The sequence below is a fragment of the Leopardus geoffroyi genome, chromosome B1 (assembly GCF_018350155.1).
Source record: "Leopardus geoffroyi isolate Oge1 chromosome B1, O.geoffroyi_Oge1_pat1.0, whole genome shotgun sequence".
NCBI classification, from domain to species: Eukaryota; Metazoa; Chordata; class Mammalia; order Carnivora; family Felidae; genus Leopardus; species Leopardus geoffroyi.
This window is the reverse complement of record NC_059327.1, coordinates 143,502,076-143,525,039: the sequence shown is the minus strand read 5'-3', so window position 1 is coordinate 143,525,039 and position 22,964 is coordinate 143,502,076. Positions and strand designations below refer to the sequence as shown.

At 40.2% G+C, this 22,964-nt stretch overlaps 1 protein-coding gene and 1 non-coding gene across 18 annotated transcripts in view; both read right to left on the bottom strand.

The window, feature by feature from the left end:
- The window catches only part of CCDC158 (coiled-coil domain containing 158), a 105,920-nt gene that overhangs the window by 46,555 nt on the left and 36,401 nt on the right, over window positions 1-22,964 (bottom strand). For 15 of the 17 annotated variants that reach the window (XM_045473684.1, XM_045473695.1, XM_045473690.1 and 12 more), the window contains 7 exons: window positions 21,357-21,839; window positions 13,655-13,844; window positions 11,497-11,649; window positions 8,848-8,960; window positions 6,888-7,046; window positions 5,656-5,748; window positions 4,730-4,855 (listed from right to left, as the gene is read on the bottom strand). In XM_045473684.1, coding sequence (XP_045329640.1) covers window positions 4,730-4,855; window positions 5,656-5,748; window positions 6,888-7,046; window positions 8,848-8,960; window positions 11,497-11,649; window positions 13,655-13,844; window positions 21,357-21,839 — 1,317 coding nt within the window. The remainder of the gene's footprint in view (window positions 1-4,729; window positions 4,856-5,655; window positions 5,749-6,887; window positions 7,047-8,847; window positions 8,961-11,496; window positions 11,650-13,654; window positions 13,845-21,356; window positions 21,840-22,964) is intronic. The other 2 variants (XM_045473692.1, XM_045473697.1) reach the window with 2 other exon arrangements.
- On the bottom strand, window positions 10,760-10,866 carry LOC123596615. The gene has a single exon (XR_006711773.1). It is a non-coding gene; the product is annotated as a U6 spliceosomal RNA (small nuclear RNA).

The window sequence follows — 22,964 nt, the reverse complement described above, 5'->3', positions numbered from 1 at the left end:
TTGGCTCAGGTCATGATTTCACGGTTCGTGGGTTCAAGCCTCGTGTCGGGCTATGTGCTGACAGCTCAGAGCCTGGAGCCTGCTTCGGATTCTGTGTCTCCCTCTCTCTCTGCCCCTCCCCTGCTCATGCTCTGTCTGTCTCTGTCTCTCAACAATAAATAAATGTAAAAAAAAAAAAAAAAAATTAAAGAAAAACATAGGGTGACAGAATGGATTAAAAAAATAAAACAAGACCCATCTATATGCTGCCTACAAGAGACACATATTAGATCTAAAGAAACCTACAGATTGAAAGGGTATGGAGAAATACCTATCATGCAGATGGATGTCAAAAGAAAGCTGGAGTAGCAATACATATTATCAGACAAAACAGACTTTAGAACAAAGACTGTAACAAGAGACAAAGGACACTATACAATAATAAAAGGGACAATCTAACAAGAAGATATAACAATTGTAAATATTTATGTACCCTCCATAGAAACACCTTAATACATAAAACAGTTAATAACAAACATAAAAGAACTAATAGATAATAATGCAACAAGAGAAGATGACTTTAACACCCCATGTACATCAACAGACAAGTCATCTAAACAGAAGATCATCAACAACAACAACAAAAAACACAAACAAAAAAAATCCTTATAAAATCAACAAGAAAACAATGGCTTTGAATGACGCACTTGCACAGATGGATTTAACAGACATATTCAGTACATTACATCCTAAAACAGCAGAATACACATTCTGTTTTCAAATACACGTGGAACATTCTCCAGAAGAGAATGTTAGACCTTAAAATAAGCCTCAACAAATTGAGGAAGATTGAAGTCATACTGTGCATCTTTTCTGACCACAATGTTATGAAACTAGAAGTCAGCCACAAGAAAAATCTGTAAAGATGACAAATACAAGGAGGTTAAAGAACATGCTACTAAGGAATGAATGGGTCAACCAGGAAATAAAAGATGAAATTAAAAAGTACATGGAAACAAATGAAAATGAAAACACATTGGTCAAAACCTTTGGGATGCAGCAAAAGTGGTCATAAGAAGGAAGTTTATAACAATATAAGTCTACCTCAAGAAGCAAGAAAAATTTCAAATAAACAACCTAACCACACACCTCAAGGAGCTAGAAAAAGAACAAAAAAAACCTAAAGCCAGCAGAAGGAAGGAAGGAAATAATAAAGATTAGAACAGAAATAAATGATACAGAAATAATTTTAAAAAAATAGAACAGATCAAGCCAGACTTAGGGGCACCTGGGTGGCTCAATTAAGTGATCAACTCTTGGTTTTTGGCTCAAGTGATCTCAGGATTTGTGGGATCAAGCCCAGCACTGGGCTGTATGCTGACAGTGTGGAGCCTGCTTGGGATTCTCCCTCTCTCTGCCTGCCCCCCATCAAATAAATAAATAAACTTAAAAAAAAAAAAAAACGCCAAAAACCTTTAGCCATACTTATCAAGAAAAAAGGAGAAAGGCCTCAAATAAAATCACAAATGAGACAGGGGAAATAACAGTCAACGCCACAGAAATACAATTATAAGAGAATATTATGAAAACTATATGCCAACAAGTTTGACAACCTAAAGAAATAGATAAATTCCTAGAAGCATATAATCTACCAAAACTATAACAGGAAGAAATAGAAAATTTGAACAAACTAACAACAAACAAAGAAGCTGATTCAGTAATCAAAAAACTCCTGACAAACAAACATCCAGGATCAGATGGCTTCACAGGAGAATTTTACCAAACATTTAAGGAAGAGTTAATACCTATTCTCAAACTATTTCAAAAAATAGAAAAGAAAGGAAAACCCCAACTCATTCTATGAGGCCATTAATTCTCTCATACCAAAACCAGATAAAGACATCACTAAAATAGAGAACTACAGGCTAATATTCCTGGTAAACATAGATGCAAAAATCCTCAACTACCACACCAAGTCCAATATAACATTAAAAAAAAATTATTCACCAAAATCAAGTGGGATTTATTCTTGGGTTGCAAGAATGGTTTGACATTCACAAATCAATAAATGTGATACATCATATCAATAAGAGATAACATATTCTCCATATGATCATTTTGAAAAATGTAGAAAAAGCATTTGACAAAATACAACATCCATTCAAGATAAAAACCTTCAAAAAGTAGGTTTAGAGGGAAGATACCTCACCATAATAAAGGTCATATATGAAAGACCCCCAGCTACCATCACCCTCAATGGCAAAAAACTGAGAGCTTTTCGTCTAAGGTCAGGAACAAGACAGGAATGTCCACTCTTACCACTTTTATTCAATACTGTACTGGAAATCCTAGCTGCAGCAATTAGACAACAAAAAGAAATAAAAGGCATCCAAACTGGTAAGAAAGAAGTACAATTTCCTTTTTTTTTTTTAAGTTTATATTATTTATTTTTGAGAGAGAGAGAGAGAGAGAGAGAGCGAGCGAGAGAGAACACACAAGCAGAGGAGGGGCAGAGAGAGAGAGGGAGAGAGAAAATCCCAAGAAGGCTGCACGCTGCCAGCACAGAACCCAACGTGGGGTTCAAACTCACATATCATGAGATTATGACCTGAGCCAAAATCAAGAGTCAGATGCTCAGTTGACTGAGCCACCCGGGCACTCCTAAGTACAACTTTCACTATTTGCAGATGACATGATACTATATATAGAAAACCCCAAAGACTCCACCAAAAGACTGTGAGAACTTTCAGTAAACTCACAGGATACAAAGCAATACAGCATTTATAAACACCAATAATGAAGCAGCAGAAAGAGAAATTAAGAAAACAATCTCAAAAATAATAAGATGCCTAGGAATAAGCCTAACCAAAGAGGTGATAGATCTGTACTCTGAAAACTATAAAAAAACAAAACAAAACAAAACAAAACAAAACAAAACAAAACAAACCAACCTGACAACAGAAATTTACAACAACACAAAGAAAAGGGAAAACATCCCATGCTCACTGATTGGAGGAACAAATATTGTTAAAATTTCTGTACTACTCAAAGCAATATACACATTTAATGCAATTCCTATCAAAATACCAATAGCATTTTTCACAGAACTAGAACAATTCTAAACTTCGTATGGAACCACAAAAGACCCTGAATAGCCAAAGCAATCTCGAAAAAGCAAAGCAAAGCTGGAAGCATCATAATTCTGGAGTTTAAGTTATATTACAAAGCTGTTGCAATTAAAACAGTAGGAAACTGTCACAAAAAATAGCACAGAGAGCAATGGAAGAGAACAAAAAACCCAGAAATAAACCCTCAACCATATGGTCAATTAAATCTTTGACAAAGTAGGAAAGAATATACAATTGGAAAAAGACAGTCTGTTCAAACAATGATATTGAGAAAACTGGAAAGCAACATGCAAAGTTTTTTTTTACTTTCTTACACCATACACAAAAATAAACTCAAAATGAATTAAAGACCTAAAACCGTAAGTCCTGAAACCATAAAAACCCTCGAAGAGAACATAGGCAATAACTGCTTTGTCATCGGCTGAAGCAACTTTTTTCTAGATATGTCTCCTGAGGCAAAGAAAACAAAAGCAAAAATAAACTATTGAGACTTCATTGAAATAAAAACTTCTGTACAGTGAAGGAAACAATCAACAAAACTAAAAGGCAACCTGCAGAATGGGAGAAGATATTTGCAAATGACATATCTGATAGAGGATTAGTATTCAAAATCTATAAAGAATTTATCAAACTCAACACCCCCCAAATGAATAATCTAATGAAAAAATGGGCAGAAGAAGACATTAACAGACATTTCTCCAAAGATATACAGATGACCAGTCTGTTTGGTGGGAATGCAAACTGGTGCAGCCACTCTGGAATACAGTACGGAGGTTCCTCAAAAAGTTAAAAACAGAACTACTGTATAATCCAGTAATCGTACTACTCGGTATTTACCCAAAGAATACAAAAACACTAATACAAGGGGAGACAGAAACCCCTATGTTTAGAACAGCATTATTTACAATAGCCAAGATATAGAAGCAGCCCAAATGTCCATCAAATGATGAACTGATAAAAAAAAAAAAAAGATGTGGTATATTATACAATGGAATATTACTTCAGCCATAAAAAAGAATGAAATCTTGCCATTTGCAATGATATAGATAGAGTTAAAAAGTATAATGCTAAGTGAAATAAGTCCATCAGAGAAAGACAGATATCATATGATTTCACTCATATGTGGCATTGAAGAAACAAGATAAACAAATGAAAGGAAAAAAAAAGAAAGAAAGAAGCAAATCAGGAAACAGACTGTTAACAATGGAGAACAAACTGATGATTACCAGAGGGAAGGGGGTGAGGGATGGGTTTTATAGGTGAGGGGGCGTAAGGAGTGCACTTGTCATGATGAGCACCGAGTGATGTATGGAATTGTTGAATCGCTACAGTGTGCACCTGAAACTAATATAACACTGTATGTTAACTAACTGGAATTAAAATGAAAACTTAAAAAAACTCAATTATTGTTAACATTAATCCTACTGAATAATTCATGTTTTCCCCAGGGGAAACACCAAATAGTGAAGTAAATGTTTTCATTCATCTGGTATGTATAAATCTAAAATCCAGTAACTGAAAATGTCATAACTATAGATATATTTTTAAATGAAATTTTCTCCATTTAAAATTACTTACATATTAGGTCATTTGCATCATGGATTATGAGACTAGGTGCTTACATGAGACAGGAAGCTGGCTGTGGACTGGGATGACGGTACATTAGAATGGGAACGGGTGGCTGAGGATGGCTGTAGAAGGCGTGGCTTCACAGAAGTATTTGAGGTGTATCCAGGGCCCTGAAGTTCCTAGAAAACAATATAGATGTGAGCAAAATAATCGTCCACCTACACCTACAATTGTGAAATCAAAACGTATTTCACAAACATAATTTCAATTTTACATGTTGAACATCTATAAAGCAAGATGATTCTGAGTCACTCTTTGAGGACTAAGCATATGCTAAGAAGATGCCTTCACACTGCTGATTTTGAAAGAGGCATTTGAGATGTGAAAACACCTCGGATGGTACGCTACTTAGCTGGTTTCTAACTTTTGCCAAAGACTCTACGCTAGTTGGGGCATACTATTGAGAAAGGTCCTCTACAACTATCGCGTGCTCCAGCCCGCAAAAGTATCCATTACGGACACTTTAACATATGTCTGCAACTTTAAGACATACTTGGAAAGCAGACATAAATTTCAGTGGAAAATGCACTGTTTTTAAAGGACACATGTTTTGGTGATGCAGATTAAATCATTTTTGCTATTCTCCAAACAAGCTGAGCACACTCACACTTTGGACCTCTGCACTTGCTTGACCCCCTTCTGTGTGGAAAATTCTTCCTTCAGGTATCCCCATGGCATGCCTGAAGAAGGTGTTTGCCTCTCTTATAAACTTAACAGAGAGTATGGTGTTTCAATTTGTTACTATAGAAAGAGGACAGGTATAGATGTAATGATGTTTATGCAGATTTTAGAACTGCTAGTATCAGATAATGTTGAAGTACACTTGACTGTGTCCAAGGTACATGAAGTAAGTATAAAAGTATATCAAAGAATGGCATTAATTTCACTTGAACTATTTCTGATGGAAAGAAGGCCTTACTTTTACATCCAAAGTGTGTTGAAGTTTTAGGCGCACAGATTCTTGTTCCTGACGCTGTATGATATCTTGACATTCTGCAAACTGTAAAGATGCCTACAACCAAACAACCACATGTGGTTTGTCTTCCATTCTCTACACAATTTTGTTTTGTTAACCTATAAATACAGAGTTGCCATCTCTTCAAGGGAACCCCCCCACACTAACTTGCATTTGTCTACTTATCAGTTTTATTCATTACACTTAGAACTGGAGGCCATGCCTTTATCCTCTGTATCCCTGTCATCTATGCAGCATTTAGTAAGAATGAACTAAGGATGGAATAAGCAAATCACTTTAGTAATGTAAAAAAATGACCAGAACTGAAATTCATTAAATCAGCATATCATGTTTTAAGATCAAAGCTGGCATAGGTGGGTTCACAGGTCATTTTACCTAACCATAAAGGCTCTGGATTTCTTAATCAGGACTAGTTTGGGTATATTTTTGCCTTCCAGAGTTCTCACAAGTAAGATTTATGCCTTTATGATCCATTGCAATAACAAATACAATGTCACTAACCCTTCTCATTCTTTGTGTGTGTGTGTGTGTGTGTTTTTTTTTTTTTTTTTTGAGACAGAGAGAGAGAGAGAGGGAGAGAGAGAGAGAGAAGCAGAGCTAATGTTTTTTTTTTTTTTTACCCGAAGTGGGGCTCGTGCTCACCCGAATGGGGCTTGAGCTCACCCATTGCAGGACTTGAACTCACAAACCATGAGATCATACCCTGAGCTGATGCTTAACCAACTGGGCCACCTAGGTGTCCCTTGAGTTGTGTTTTCTACCAGCATTTTCTGGACTCCAATGAATGCCAGACATTAGCATTATGTTAGCACTTTACTGATATTATTAACAGACTATATTCTACCTAGTGTTCAAGTCATTTTGTGGCAGTAAGTTAGATTGAAGACATATTTATTCAGTCCAGTGAGGACCCCAGGTGTATCTTGCATCTTGTATCTTACTGCTCCTGTGACCGAGTTAGCCTCAAAAAGAATTTTGTAAAAAGTACACAGTATAACTGTGCTTTAAAGCTTAGAAGAGCCTTCTCTACTCTATAGGCTATGTTTTTTCCTTGCGCTAGGTGACTGGGATCTAGTAGAGATTTGGTTCCTATCAGCATGGAGCTTTTATTCAGAACATGTCTCCTCAGTTAATAGCTATTTAGTTGATGATTACTTTACACACTTAGTAACTACCTTATCAAGAGCAACTTCCATATTAGCAACTTTTTCTTTCAAACGGCGCTCCTGCGATCTCAGGACTTCCAATTCTCCAGCCATCTTGTTTTTTTCTGTTGCAACAGTACTCAATTCCTGGCTTAATTTATTCTTCTCTTCTTTTAGAAAATGCTTCTCCTATAATTATATAGGAAAAAAATATCAGAAATAATGTGCTGATGTAGATGCTCAGATGTGAGGGAAATATAAAACTAATATAAAGATCTGAACTATAGTTCAATTCATGTCACTTAATTGTTCTGAGTTGGAGCTGGGAGCTATTAGAATCATGTCACCATGTACTCTCTTATTTTTATAAGAGAGCAGGGGAGTGGCAGAAAGAGAGGGAGACACAGAATCCAAAGTAGGCTCCAGGCTCTGAGCTGTCAGCACAGAGCCTGATGTGGGGTTCGAACTCGTGAACTGCGAGATCATGACCTGAACCGAAGTCAGACGCTTAACTGACTGAGTCACTCAGGCACCCCAAGGGTAGCTTATTTTTAAAAAGCTCATTTTGGCAGGGAAGGGGACAAAATATAAGAAAAATTTAAATATAGTGAACAAACAGAGGGTTGCTGGAGGGGTGGTGGGAGGGGGGATGGGCTAAATGGGTAAGGGGCATTAAGGAATCTGCTCCTGAAATCATTGTTGCATTACATGTTAACTAACTTGGATGAAAATTAAAAAATAAATAATTAAAAAAAACAAACAAAGAAATGCAGAATCCCTTGCTCCTCCACTCCTGGACTTACTGAATCAAAACATGCATTAAAAATATTTTTAATTAAAAAAAATAATAAAAAAGATAAAAAGGTTCATTTTGGGTCTGAGAAGAGCAAATGCCTGACCCACACTCACTTTCTACATATGCTACATACCTCTTCACCCCCACTACAGCCGGTGCTCACAAACCCTACTTTTACAAATGTTGATTTGTTCCAAAGTGATTGAACTATCAGGGAACATTTGAGCACAACATAAGTTTCACACTTACTATGCACAGTTGCACTTATAAGAAATATTAAGTCAACACAAAACTGCACCCGGCTAAACAGAGCTGTGTGGGAATACACAAAAAGCATACATGCACGCTCCTCAAACACCAATCTGCTACTACCTCAGTTTATCTTGTGTTCTGAGTCACATCCGTGCACATCTGGTGTCACAAAAAACCTCCCTTCTACCCCCTCATAGTAACTCACAAGCTGCAGCCCTTTGATGCACACTTCTACAAGCAGACTTCAGGTCTTTTTCAAGATAAAGGACCATATTTATTGTAGTATTTATGTATTTCTTAGCCATTTAACACACGCAAAACTGCACCACCACTTTTCATTAGGTCCCTCCTTTTCGTGTGTTATTGATGAAATTTGTTAGTGAGGTACTCCTAATCCCATTGTTCTCACAACCCCCGTGGCCTTTTCTGCACAATTTTGTAGACACACATGTCACATTATAGCAGAACTGACCATGCTTTGTTAATAGTCGTTCCCTGTCTCTACCAGGAATGTCCTTTTGTCCATTTTCTGCATTTAAAATACTAGCTCCTTCAAGGTCCTACTCAGAGGCACCTGGGTGGCCCAGTCGGTTAAGTGTCTGACTTTAGCTGAGGTCATAATCTATCTCATGGTTCATGAGTTCAAGCCGGACTCTGTGCTGACAGCTCGGAGCCTGGAGCCTGCTTCTGATTCTGTCTCCCTCTCTCTCTGCCCTTTCCTTGCTTACATTCTGTCTCATCTCTCAAAAATAAATAAACATTAAAAACAATTTAAAAAAAATCCTACTCAAATGTTCCTTCAGGAACTTTCCCCTCACTCTCTCAGTCAGAAATAAACTCTTTTCTCCATTTTACATGGTAACTCTGCTACGTCTTATCCTGCCTGCAGTATATTAAAGAGTGAACACACTGGCTTCCCTCATTCTGAGCACAGGGACTCACCTTATTTGCAGTTGTCATTGCCTCTTCCAAAAACTGTATCTTGCTTTGAAGGGCATCTATCTGACCTCTTTTAGCCGTGATTTGCTTTTGCATCCCCATTGCCACTTTCATAGCTGGGGGGAAAAAGAAAATAAACTGCCTTAGTTTTTAGTGTCTAAATTTGGGGAGGCTACTATAAATTGATGGTTAAACATTATGAGAAGGTGACAAGATTCTCCAAGGCACTTGGACAGTTTCAAGAGACTGATCATGGGAAAAAACAAACAAAACAAAACAAACCTTCAGACTTCACAATATTGGGATATAACAATTTTCAGCAATTACAGAGAGATTTTGAATTGAGAATGATATTTTGTGATTTCCTTGCTACTCGTATTAATTTCACTGACCATCATAATTTGCTGTATCTCTAATGGTTATATAATACTGATCAAATTCATACTTACACATATCGAATATATATATATATATATATATATAACAATAGTTGTATACTGAACAATGTAGAATTTTCTAGAAATTCATATTTAAAGTACCACAAATGGGGTGCCTGGGTGGCTCAGTAGGTTAAGTGTCTGACTTCTGATCTCAGCTCAGGTCTTGATCTCACGGTCGTGAGCTCAAGCCCTGCACTGGACTCCACATTGGGTGTAGAGTCTACTTAAAAAAAAACAAAAAACCAAAAAAACCCCACAAAAGACATCTATTATTTATTTTTTCATATGATATCCTATAAAAATGTCATAAGTGATTGTGTAAGACTTCTATTATTAAGTGATCTTTTTAAAGATTCCAATGATACCACAAACCATTCAATTTTCATTCTCATGGCTATTGCATGTGCTTGGAACTCACTACTATTTCAATAGTAAAATTGGCAGCATTAGCACATATGGAATTATTTTAGTAAAACTGGTGATGGGGTGAGAATGTTCAGAGCAGGTAGTAGGCACTGAATACTTCAGATATGGAAGACCATTGAAAAGACATATGAAGCTCAGCCTTGCTTGGAAATTCAAAGCCAGAGACCCAGTGTTGTTTCCTACAGGAAAGAGGTTTGAAAATGCCACTGGCTTTGAGTTGAGTCAGGTCCAGATACAGCTTAGAGGTTAAAAGGAAAAGAGAAAATGTATCATTCTTCTTTTTTTTTTTTTTTAATTTTTAAAAATATTTATTTATTTTTGAGGCAGGGGGAGAGGGAGAGGGAGAAAAAGAATGAGAAAGGGAGAGTGAGAGTGAGAGTGAGAGGGAGAGGGAGAGGGAGAGGGAGAAGAAGAGGAAGAGAGAATCTGAAGCAGGCTCCAGGCTGTCAGCACAGAGCCTGACCTGGGGCTTGAACCCACAAACAGTGAGATCATGACCTGAGCTGAAATCAAGAGTCGGTCACATAAACGATTGAGCCACCCAGGTACCCAAAAAATGTACCATTCTTTAAAAACACCATCAAAGAGGATAAAAGGTCTCACTTCTTGCTAAGGAGTAGTTGCTATAGCGAAACTGTTGAAACAGGGCTCATCAGGCATGGCACATCGATCTATTAACAGAGCAGCAGTCTGACATCATTTGCTCACCACTCACCTAATTCAAGCACTCTGAAGAACTCTGGTCTGATTAAGCGGATCAAGGTTGGCCTTCAAGCTTGTTTTCTTAAATCTCATTTATTTTAAGATAATTTTAATCAATAAAAATTAGCATTTGAATGCAAAAACAGGATTACCGAGTGAACTGAATCATTGTAATATGACTGGGGCTGTTGTGGAGATGCCAGCAGGGCACTGAAGAGAGGGCTCTCTCTGGTGGTGGGGGAAGGGAACGGACCCCAAAATGGGCCTCCTGAGCGACTTCTCCAAACCCCACCATTTGCTTGCTGGTTAACACCAAGCAAGAAAGAACTGAACCTCCAAGGACTACACAAAATACAGAACACTTCGAGAACATTCATTCGGTCTCTGGACAGGGATCATGATCATCTTCTCTGTATCGTTCTAGCTTTAATGTATGTGCTGCTGAAGCAGGCACAGAAATAAATCTTTGACACTAAAAAATGTTGAGAAATAAAAAATATAGGACTTATTTATTCTTACAGTCAGCTAATACAGCCATACCAACACTAATAATAATGATATAAAACAGCAGATAACCTTCTCTCTCAGAATTAATACAGGCAGCAAGGGACAAAGGGGACAGGTCCAAGGGGTGAAAGGGACCACTCATGCCAGCCGTTCAATTCCCAGGGTTCATCCCATTTATATTGCAGAAAAGGAATCAGGAACTGACAATTAACCACAAATTTATAGTTTATGTTGGTAATGAACATGTGAAAAATAAGGGGTTGAATGAAAATTATTGGTGACGTGTATTTTTATCAATGCTTCCTTAAAAGTAACTGGCATTTATAGACATTGAGATCTATTAGAGATTACTAAAACAGCCACAGGAAAAGAAAGATTCAGATACTTCAGGGCTTAAATTAAGCACACAGCATTTTCCCCCAAAACCCCTGAGTAGAACGACTAACACCCATCGTTGGTGCCTGTCACTGTGCACCGGGACCCAGGAAAGGTGCCAGGCAATGCATCCAGGTTTGTGTTATAATAAATCTAGACCAATGGAATTAAAAACAGAAGAATAAAATCTAATAGAGCATACCATGACCATCGGATCCTTCCATCGACTTTAACGTATTTCTTGTTTGTTCGAGTTCAGACTGTGCAGATTTTAATTGCATTTTCAGTTTATTTGTAGTAGCTTCCATCTCTTCAGTTTTGTTTCGAAAATTCCTTTTTAAGACTTCATAGTCCTCTGTACAGTGTGATAATTATAGAAGGTTACTTTTTTCTACCCCACTGTATGAAGTATGTTTTATTTGTGATTGATGATCACAGAATTTTAGAGCCAGAAGAGACTTCATCTAGCTCCATCACCATTTGTTATAGAAATTAGATGTACATACACATTTCCCGAGTGGATCCTCCTTCTCTACCCGCTTACTATTCATGGCTTTTTCCAGCCAGTGTAATTGGCTCATGTCAATTGCATCTTAAACTTTCTTGGATGGTCGTACCCACCACTAAGGATCTCACCACCATTTGTAGGCAGGTGAATCTCCATGATGTGATCAGTAACCTGAGGTTGCTTTGTGTTCTAGCTTTTTTCTTTCAATGTTTATTTATTTTGAGAGAGACAGAGAGAGAGAGTGAGAGCGAGAGAGAGAGCGAGCATGTGGGTATGCAAATCGGAGCACGAGCAGGGGAGGGGCAGAGAGAGAGAGAGGGAGAGAGAGAGAGAATCTCAAGCAGGCTCCACATTGTTGGTGCAGATGCCGAGCTTCGTCTCAGAACTGTGAGACCACGGCCTGAGCCAAAATCAAGAGTTGGATGTTTAACTGACTGAGCCATCCAGGCACCCCTCTGACTTTTTATCTCTAGTAACTATTAAAAGACCTGGCACACATTCATCATTTATACACAAGAACACACACACAAACACACCTTTTTATATATTTATATATGCTAGATTTATATACAGAGGGAACAGGCAGAGCCAAGACCTCTTTGCTGAAATCTGTCTCCCCACACATTTCCATGTGGATGTCCTAGCACCACCCACACCAACCAGCTCATGCTGGCTATGTATCATCCTCTGACCCTTAAGCCTGCCCCTCTAACAGCTTCACTCTCTCAGCTGTTGGTACCATCGTTTTCCCAGTAACACAGACCTACAACCTGAAGGCCACACATAACCCCTCTAGTCACTAAGTACTGCTGTTCAACTGCCAAAATACTCTAATCCTTCCTCTCATTCTCACCGCCACTGCCTTGGTTCAAGTTCTCATAGCTCCTGGGGCCATTGCAAGATCCTCTTGGGCTGGCTGGCCCCTGGCCTTTCTCTACCTGCTGACACTGTCCTTCCAAAATATGTTAGATGACAATAATCTCCTGCTTAATGTCTTCTGCTGGTTCCACACTGTCTGGCTCTGCCTATCTACTCTGCCTCATATCTTAGCCTTCGTGCCTCAAATACTCAACTACTTCTGAGGTCATATTGTTATTTCATGCCTCATGCTTTAGCCCATAATGTTCTCTCCACCTGGGTTGCCCTTCTACTTCTTCTTTACCTGCCAAATCCCAGTGCTTCCTTCAGACTCAGCAGAGGAGGTTTGAGTCCTACAGGAGACTTTCTATACTCTTCCCTTCTGTACCCAGCACACTGATCCTCATCTGCTGTACTAACCCGTTCTATAGAGGTCTGGCTCCCAACTAGCCGGGGTCCCCCCTGTTGTGTTTCTAAGGCCTATCTCAAGATCTGGCCTAGTACATGCTCAGGAATCATGGACTCTGTGTGTGTGTGTGTGTGTGTGTGTGTGTGTGTGTGTGTGTGTGTGTGAAGTAAATGATACCTGTATCACAGTAATTGTGAACTAGGAGTGTTTTGGTTTTACATTTAAGATCTTAGATTTCTCCTTTCCAGAAATATATGCCAAGTCTGTTACATATGTTGCTTCATTATGAAACTTCGGATCAAGCTATTTGACTCAAAGGACTCAAGGTTTCCACTTCCTTCCCCCTTTTCTTGAAAACACAGTGAAGAATTTCCTGGACTCTGAGAGGTGACTAATGTTAACAGTTAATGAGTGCAAGATACAGGAGCTCTGCTAGGAGAGGCGTCAAGACTTCTGGGCAGCATAATTATCCCTGTTGGTGACGTGGGAGGCGCGGCCACCCTCCTGCAGCAGTCTTGGCATCCATGCTGGACCTCAAGGGCAGCGCTCTGAGCGGTCAGTAGACTGTGAACCGAAGGAACGTACCTGAAAGACTGTGCAACTCGTTCCTGCTGGTCTTCACCTCATTTAATAACTGGTCCCTCTCCTGCCTGATGTCCTTCACTGCACGGAGCCGCTCAGAGCCTGCATTCACCAGCTTCACCTTTTCCAGCTCCAGGTCACTCACTCGGGCCTCAAGTTCCCGTATCTTTGCATCTTTTTTATCTTTTAAAATCTAAACATTGGGACAAATACAAAGGACAGAGTAAGAAAAAAAAATTATGTAGATGTACTTATAATTGACATTGTATTAGTATCTTATCTATGTTTAATATCTTTTCCCTCTTTCCTACAATATTAAATTTCTATTTTATTATAAAACCTCAACAGTAAATGGGAAAACAAAAGGAATATTTTACCTTCCTTTTAACCTTAGGTGTCAATCTCCAGTATCATTTGCTGTAACTCCTTCATTATTCTTATCCCTATTTTTTTTAAGTTTATTTATTTTGAGACAGCGAGAGAGAGTGTGCACGCGTGCACTTGGGGTGGGGGCAGAGACAGAGGTAGAGAGAGAATCCCAAGCAGGCTCCTCTCTGTCAGCACAGAGTCCCGCTTGGGGCTCAATCTCATGAACTGAACTGTGTGAGATCGTTACCTAAGCTGAGATCGAGTCAGGTGTTTGAGCCACTCAGATGTTCCTTTTTTTTTTTTCCCCCATTAAAAAAAAAAAAAAAACAAACAAACGTACTGAGCACCTACTTTGTGGCAGGAACTATTTTACATGTTGGGAACAGAGCAGCAGGGCAGGGACTGGGGTGAGGCCTCACTTGCCTCCCTGAGTTCTGTGTCCTAGGAGCCTCACTAGCCTTGCCCTGTCCCAGTCTTGAAACACAGGAAGTAAAACAAACAATGTCCTTGTCCCCACGGGGCTTACATTCCAGTCAGAGGAGGCAGAGGATAACAAATATTTAATAGTGTAATAATAAGTGACTTAAAAAAAGAAAGAAGAAGGTGAGGGGGTAGAGAATGAATGCAGGGGAGGAGCTCTGCACGTAAGAGATAAGTTGGCAGGTAGAAAAGCGCCCAACTGCTATTCTTATTAAAGCCTGCAACAAGGCTGGCCCCTGGCTGGTATCTGGGGACTTGGATTTAGGAGAGTGTCCCCCACTCAAACTGTAAGAGTAGCTCACTGCGCCTAAACCATTTCTGCAGACAAAATTATTTATGCTGAGTACCCGCTTTCCTTCTGAAGGACTGGAATACTTGCCAGGCAACGGGTGTCTGTGTGACCAGTCCCCAGTATAAAAACCCTGGGGACTGAGTCTGCAATGAGCTTCCTTAGCAGTATTTGACGTGTGTGCTGTCACAGCTCATTGCTGGAGGAGTCAAGTACATCCTGCATGGACTCTGCCAGAGAGGAGTTTGGAAGCCTGGGCCTACTTTCCTCCCATGTACCTTTTCCCTTTGCTGATTTTACCTTCTATTCTTTCACTGTAATAAACTGTACCCATGGGCACAACTCTATGCTGAGTCCCGGGAGTCCTCCTAGCCAATGTTTGAACCTGGGGGTAGTCTTGGGGACCCTGACCCTCTCTGATGAGCAGAAACCTCAAAGAGGGAGGTGAAGGAGCAACCCATGTTACAGGCTTGGGGACAGCTCTAGGCACAGGGAATGTGTTCAGGAAACAGCACAGCCATCAGAATGGCTGGGCAGATTCCACCCCAAACATGTTTCTTTGGCATAAAGATTATTTCAAGCTGATTATTTTGAGAAACAGCAGACACGGGAGAAGGTCTGAAGACAGAGAAATTGCCCTTTAAGGGATATTTCTATTTACAAAGGAAGTCTCCATTTGTAAGGATGTCTCCCTCTGTGAACCACAAAAGAAAGGATGACTCTAAATTATAAGAGAATCTTATCAATGGGGAAGGCAGAGTTTAAATCTGCAAAACAAACCTCATCCCTGTTCTCCATAGTTCTCCTGATCACCTTCCCAAAACTTGCCTCTCTCACCTCCTTGTTTGTTTTAGCTAAAGATGGTATTTAAGTATTTAAGCCTGAATTTTTTTTTTTTTTAAGTAGGCTTCACACCCAATGCGGAGCCTAACATAGTCTCGAGACTATGAGCTGAAGACCCGAGCTGAAGGGTGCCTGGGTGCCTCAGTTGGTCCACCTTCAGCTCAGGTCATGGTCTCATGCTTCGTGGGTTCGAGCCTTATGTCAGAATCTGAGCTGACAGCCTGGAGCCTGGGGCCCAGAGCCTACTTCAGACTCTGTGTCTCCCTCTCTCTCTCTCTCTCTCTCTCTCTCTGCCCCTCCCTCACTTGTGTGCTCTCTCTCTCTCTCTCTCTCAAAAATAAACATTAAAAAAAAAAAAAAAGCCTAGATCAAGAGTTGGATGCTTCACTGACTGAGCCACCCAAGTGCCCCTAAGACTGAATTCCAAGCCACCTCTCAGTTACTCATTTCCCTGGGCTTCTCCCTTGTATATATGAGATATATGTATTAATAAACTTCTGTTTGTTCTTTTCTTGTTGATCTGTCTTGGTTTCAGGGGTTCAACTGAGAATTTAGAAAGACAGAAGGAGAAGGATTTCTCCTGCTCTACACTGGAGTGGACTGAGCATGGGGGAAAAAAGGAGTTGGAGATGAAGTCAGGGAGGGAGCCGTGGGTAAGACTGACCTTAGAGGCAGTGTAAGGATGTGAGAGTTCATTCTGAGTGAGATAAGAAGCTGTTGGACAGTTTTGAGCATGGGAGTGATGTAACGCTTTAAGATAGGATTCTGGTTCCTGTGTGAAGCATAAACAGTAGTGGGGGGTGGAGGTAGTAGGGGAAGCAGGGAGACCAATGAGTAGGCAGTTGCGAGAGCAAGTGAGTGAGGTGGTGGCTGGATCTGGTCCTTGGGTGAAACAGGTAATAGCAATATGGAAAGTCTGATTTTGCATTTCCAGCTGTCAGAAGTTCCCAGCTTGGTATGCCTCTGCAAACTCTGACCAAACCACTCCTATTTCTTACAGAAGGCTTTTTCTCTGGACTTCTTCCCCATCCTTCTGTAGGGGCACCGCCTACTCTGAGTCAGGCACTGAAGTTTGAAATCTCAAAGTCTGCTATGTCTGTCCCTTTCTCCTAACCCCTTATACTCAACTGTTCTCCAAATCCTTCCCTAGGCAATGCGGATTATCCTCGCCTCTCATGTGGATTCCTACAACTGCCTCTTAACTGGTCTCTGTATTGGTAAGCCTTCCTAGGATGAAACCCCCTTACCAGGACCTAGGTCTGCAATACCCACATGTGACCACTGAGCACCTGAAATGTAGCTAATCTAAGGGGAGATGTGCTACAAGTGGAAAACGCACTGAATTTCAAGGACTTCATATTAAAAGACAATGTAAAATACCTCAATAATTTGTTACATTGATTGCAATATAAAAATATCACCATATTTGACATATATTGGTTAAATAAAAGTCCTTTCATCTGTTTCTTTTCAAGTGTCTACTAAAAAATTTAAAAATTCTATATGTGGCTCATGTAATTTCTAGTGGACAGAGCAGGCTTAGATCCTTCCAAGTTAACACCGTTCAAAAAAAAAAAAAACTTACTTTTTGGTCACCAGATTGTTCCCCCAAAGTAAGACCTGTCGTCCAGAAATATAATATTAGCTAATGCAGTTTGTACAGTAGCAGTTTCAACGTAGAGGCCAATGCTGTGTTTGCAATGTAAACAGGTAACAGGCTTCCAGCTGCTTCAGAAAGGACTGGTGGAGAGCACAGGCCTCTCTCACTGCACAATCCCTGGGACAGCCTGAGGCATCACATGTATTGGGCATATGCTACCCTGTTCCACCTCATGGAATCAGCTGATGGACTTTCAGTCCTTTCTTAGCCTTTTCAGAAAGGATCCGGCTTTGATAGCCCACAGCTCATCCTGGTTCTGTGCTGTCAGTGTGTGCAGGACCCAGCCTGAAGAGGTAAGAGAAACCATGTGTTCTGGGGCTCGGATTCCCCTCCCGTCTGCTGCTTGGGCTGTGGAGGGAAATGGTTGTGGCAGTAAAGCTCAGGTTTCTACCTACATCCTCTGTGCCTGTGTGAAGCTCTTCTCACTGGAGGAATTTCCCTGAAGCTGCTCCTGCTCCACGTTTGGGAACTGAAAACTAGTTTCCACCCTCTCCGATCTATCTTTGAATTCTCTGTCCAAACTTTGCCCCGTTAATCTACCCCAACATGGCCTTTGTCGTGTCACCTCCTCCTCTCTATCCAAAACCCTTAATGGCTCTCACACCATCTCTAGGCTGAAGCACACACTGAACTTCCCCTTCCTAGAAATACCTCATTCCTCCTCTTTGCCTATTTCAAGTCCCCACTTCTCTATGAAGTCTCCATGAGCCACCGCGGTCACAGAGATCCACGCTGCTCTGGGGCCACTCTGATATTAGAAGGTGATGTGTGCTCTCTGGAAATGTATCTAAAAACACCGAGTCTCCGGCCTCATCCTAAACCTACTGTATCAGAAACCCTGGGGTGGGGCTCAGCAGTCTGTGTTTTAACAAGCCCTCCAGGTGACTCTGGTTCTGACTGAGAAGCACTGCCCTATATAATATTTACTCATAGACTGCCTAGGGCCAAATCCCAAGGTAGTGTTGCTCTCAGGTAAGTTATTGAGTCTCTCTGTCTCAGCTTCCACATCTTTAAGATGGGATAACAACATGCCCACCTCATTAGGTTTTTGTGAAGATTAAATTTAATTTTTAGGGTATAAGACTCAACAATTATAGGTTACAAGTCTCTTTTTTCCTTAACAAAAGGTACAACAATCTTCTTTTCTCCTCTAGTAGGTCTGTAAACCTATCTAAAGTTTTCATTGTAAACACTGGCCATTGAGAAGCCTTTATAAATCTCTTTCATGGTGAATTTGACCATCATAAAATATCCTCATGATATAATCAAGTAAAAACTTAAACACTAGGAAATCAAAACAATTTTATAATCAAGAAAACTTAAGCACAGTTCTTTGTGCAATGAACCTGTATATTTCCGTAAGATTAAGTAACTATCATTGGCCCTACTTTTAGAATGAGGAAACTGAGTCATCTAAGGTTTATGTGATTTGTCTCCTTTTACTCAGCAAGTCAGAGATACAGGTGATGTAAAGCTTGGGATATCAAATTTTACAATAATTCATCCAATCATATATTTGAGTACCTGCTGGGTGCAATGCATAAAAATACAGGGCAGGGGGTACAAAAATGAAAAAGATGTGTATCCTACTTTGAAGACTCTGCTGTCTTATGAGGATGAGGAGACACTGCTGTTTAAACCCACTCAGTGCAACAGAGAATGTGACCAGGTTATGACAGATAGAGATAAAAAGCAATAAGGTTCTGAAGGAGAATGGGATGGGGGAAGGGAACATTTACTAAACATCTTCTGTAGACCTGGAATTAGGCTAAGTCCTTGATACATATTTTCTCATTTAAGCCTCTAGTAACCAAGTAAAGTTATTGGGGGTCTTTTGTTTGTTCTTTTCTTTGTCTTTCTTTCTTTTTTTTAATGTTTATTTTTGCGAGAGAGAGTGCACGTGTGTGGAGGAGGGGCAGAGAGGGGGACAGAGGATCCAAAGCAGGATCTGCTCTGACAGCAGAGAGCCCAATTTGGGGCTCAAACTCACAAACCATGTGATCATGACCTGAGTTGAAGTCAGATGCTCAACTGACTGAGCCACTCAGGTACCCCTTTCTTTTTTTTTAATTTTCTTTTTTTAATTTTAATTTCAGTTAGTTAACATACAGTATTGTTTTAGTTTCAGGCGTACAATATAGTGATTCAACACTTGCCTATGACACCTAGTGCTCATCATGACAAGTGCTCTCCTTAATCCCACCACCTATTTAACCCGTCACCCACTGACCTCCCCTCTGGTAACCATCAGTTTGTTCTCCTTACATAAGAGTCTGTTCTTGCTTTGTAGGTCTCTTTTTTTTTCCCCTTTCTCATTTTGTTTCTTAAATTCTACATATAGGTGAAAGCATATAATATTTGTCTTTCTCTGACTTATTTTGTTTAGCATAATATTGTCTAGCTCCATCCATGTCATTGCAAATGGCAAGATTTCGTTCTTTTTTATGGCTGAGTAATATTCCATTGTATGTATATATCACATTTTCTTTATCCATTCATCAATATGCTTTATATATTTATGATGCTGCCATAAATACAGGGATGGATGTATCCCTTTGAATGAGTGTTTTTGTATTCTTTGGGTAAATACTCAGTAGTAAGATTTCTGGATAATAGGGTAGTTCTACTTTTAACTTTTTGAAGAATTTCTATACTGTTTTCCACAGTGGCTGCACCAGTTTGCCTTCCCACCAACAGTGCACGAGGGTTCCTTTTTCTCCACATCCTTGCCAACACCTGTTGAAGAAATCCCAGTTTTTTAAAGTGGGTTAAAAATGCACATGCACAACTTCTGCCACCAAGCACTGTTGGTGGGAATGCAAACTGGTGCAGCCACTGTGGAAAACAGTACAGAAGTTTCTCAAAAAGTTAAAAAAAAAAAATAGAACCACCCTACATAGAGCAATTGCCCTACTGTGTATTTACCCAAAGAATACAAAAATACTAGCGGCACCTGAGTGGTTCAGTTAGTTAAGTGTCCAACTCTTGGTTTCAACCCAGGTCATGATCTCAAGGTTTGTGAGTTTGAGCCCCACATTGGGCTCTGAGCTGACAGCGCAGAGCCTGCTTGGGATTCTCTCTCTCTCTGCCCCTTCCCCACTTGCATGCTCTATCTCAAAATAAACAAAAAAAAAAATTTAGAATACAAAAATACTAATTCAAAGGGATACATGCGCCCCGAAGTTTACAGAAGCATGATCTACAATAGCCACGTTATGGAAACAGCCCAAGTGTCTATCGATTGATGAATGGATAAAGAAATGTGAAATATACATACAATGGAATATTACTCAGACATAAAAAGAATGAAATCTTGCCATTTTGCAATGACATGGATAAAGCTAGAAAGTATTACACACTAAGCGAAATAAATCAGCCAGAGAAAGACAGATATTGACTTCCCTCATATGTGGAATCTGACAAAAGAAAGGGGGGAAAAAAGAGAGAGAGAGAAAGACAAAGCAAGAACAGACTCTTAAGTATGGGGACAAACTGGTGGTTACCAGAGGGGAGGCGGATGAGGGGGATGGTTAAACGGGTGATGGGGATTAAGGAGGGCACTTGGTGTGATGAGCGTCGGGTGATGTATGGAAGTGCTGAATCACTGTATTGCACAACTGAAACTCATATTACAAAATATGTTAGCTGTTCTTTTTTTTTACAGATATGGAGGCCAAGATTTAGTGAACAATGCAGTGTTTTATAGTCATTGAGTGGTGAGAGATGGGATTCAAAGATGGGTCTATCTGAAGAGGGAGAAAATACTTCAAACTGTGGGATCAGAAATGGCTTCATGAGGAACCTGGATTTTCTGATTTTTTTTTCTCTTTCATATCAGTAGTCCTGAACCAGTTTGGGGCCACCCACTCCTTCTGGAATCTAATAAAAGTATGGATCCTTTCTCACAAAAACACACAGATGCACTCAGACACAATTAGTTTCAAACAAGCTCAGAGGGTTCACAGGCCCTCTTCACAGAGCCCCTGTTCAGTGACTTGAGTCAAGCTTCCTCAATGAGGGGAAAGCTATTTCAGAAGCTAAGCCACAAAAAAATCTCTACAGACCTTGAATTCCTGTAGCTCCAGTCTCCTATCATTGATCTCCTTTTCGAGCTGAGCCTTTTCCACTTGCATGGCACCAGCCGTTCGTCCATGCTGGCCAACCAGCTGTGTCATGTTTTCGATCTGCTGTCGCAAAATCTCGATCACCTTGTCCTTCTCTGCCATCTGGAGCCTGAGGGCCTCACACTCCGTCTGCACGTTTCTGAGGTGATCTCCCTCCGTCTTCAGGTGCTGCAGCTCCTGCAATTTCAAGTCCACCCGGGAGCGCAGCTTTGTGATCTCCGAATTGGTAGCCTCGATGGCTCTCTCTTTTTCCTGGAGGGAAGCTGTCAGGTCCGAAACGGTCCTCTCTGAGCTCTCCAGGGTCATTTTCTTGGCGGTCAACTCTTCGACCACTTTTCGGAGCATCTCTTTGGTGGATTCAAGCTGAGCAGTCAGGGAGGACACTTTTTCTAGACTTTCATTCTTTCCCTGAATTGCCGCCATCTGATTGTTAAAGAAAATTTCATGGATTTGGGGATAGGTAGAGGCACCCTCAAGACATATAACAAGCTAGCTCACAAACATGAAATCATGACTCAGATAATATCTACTTAGACTAACTCAAATCGTTTTGCTGCCAGAACTCTGTACAGGCCACAGACCAAATACAGTTAATTAGACCAAGGTGGAGAGAACTTCATTAAGTAACAGTGCTCCTCCAGAACGGCTTTCTAGTGTGGGAGCTTGGGAAGTTTCCTCTGAGGATGTTTTCTGCAACAATTTAACTTAGGATAACACTGGCGATAGGGGGAAGCATGGTAGGATGATAACTGCCCTTCCTCACGATTTCCCTCCAATGTGCCCCTTAATTCTACCCCTGAGGGAAAAGTGAGTAATGGCTTGTATGCAACATGCACTTACCTTCTCAGGTCTTGTTTGGAAAAGAGTTAAGAATCTAACTCCCAGTGTCTCCTGTCACCTTTCTTCTTGCCCAGCTTGGGCCAAAGAGTAGGAAAATGGCTTTGCCTGGATTTTAAGCCAAGACTGGTCTCTTTGGTTTGCTTTCACATTTGGGGGAACTTAGTCTTTTGTGGGATGCTTTTTATGTCTCTGTGGCAATAAGTGGCCCTGGAACCATGTCCCTTCGGTACCAAAGGTATGGTGCTGTTAATAAAGCATTCAACATTTTGTTACTGCTGCACTGAAATGCAGTGCAACCATCTTGTGCGTCTATCAGTCTTGATACATCTTGCGCACCAATCAGTTTGGGGGAAAACCAAAACCAGAAAACATGTTGGAAACCTTCAACCCTGCTGTTCCTTAGATGTCCCTATGGTTTGATGCTTTTCTGAAATAAGCAACTATTAGGTTGCCAATGTATACGTGAAAATAAAAAGGCAACTGGATGGGAATTTCATTAGTCAACAATGAACGAAAAGGAGATAAAGCTTAACATTTTAATTTAATCAGTGGTCAAAAATATAGAAATAAGCAACAGGTTTTTATGACTTGCTCAACGAATCCATAGCTTTATTTCAGAGCTGTTCCTAGGCCCATACTTTTTTTTTTTTTTTTTTTTTAAGTCTCTACCAACACACATTTTTCCCTGAGAAGAGCCTGGGGAAGCCA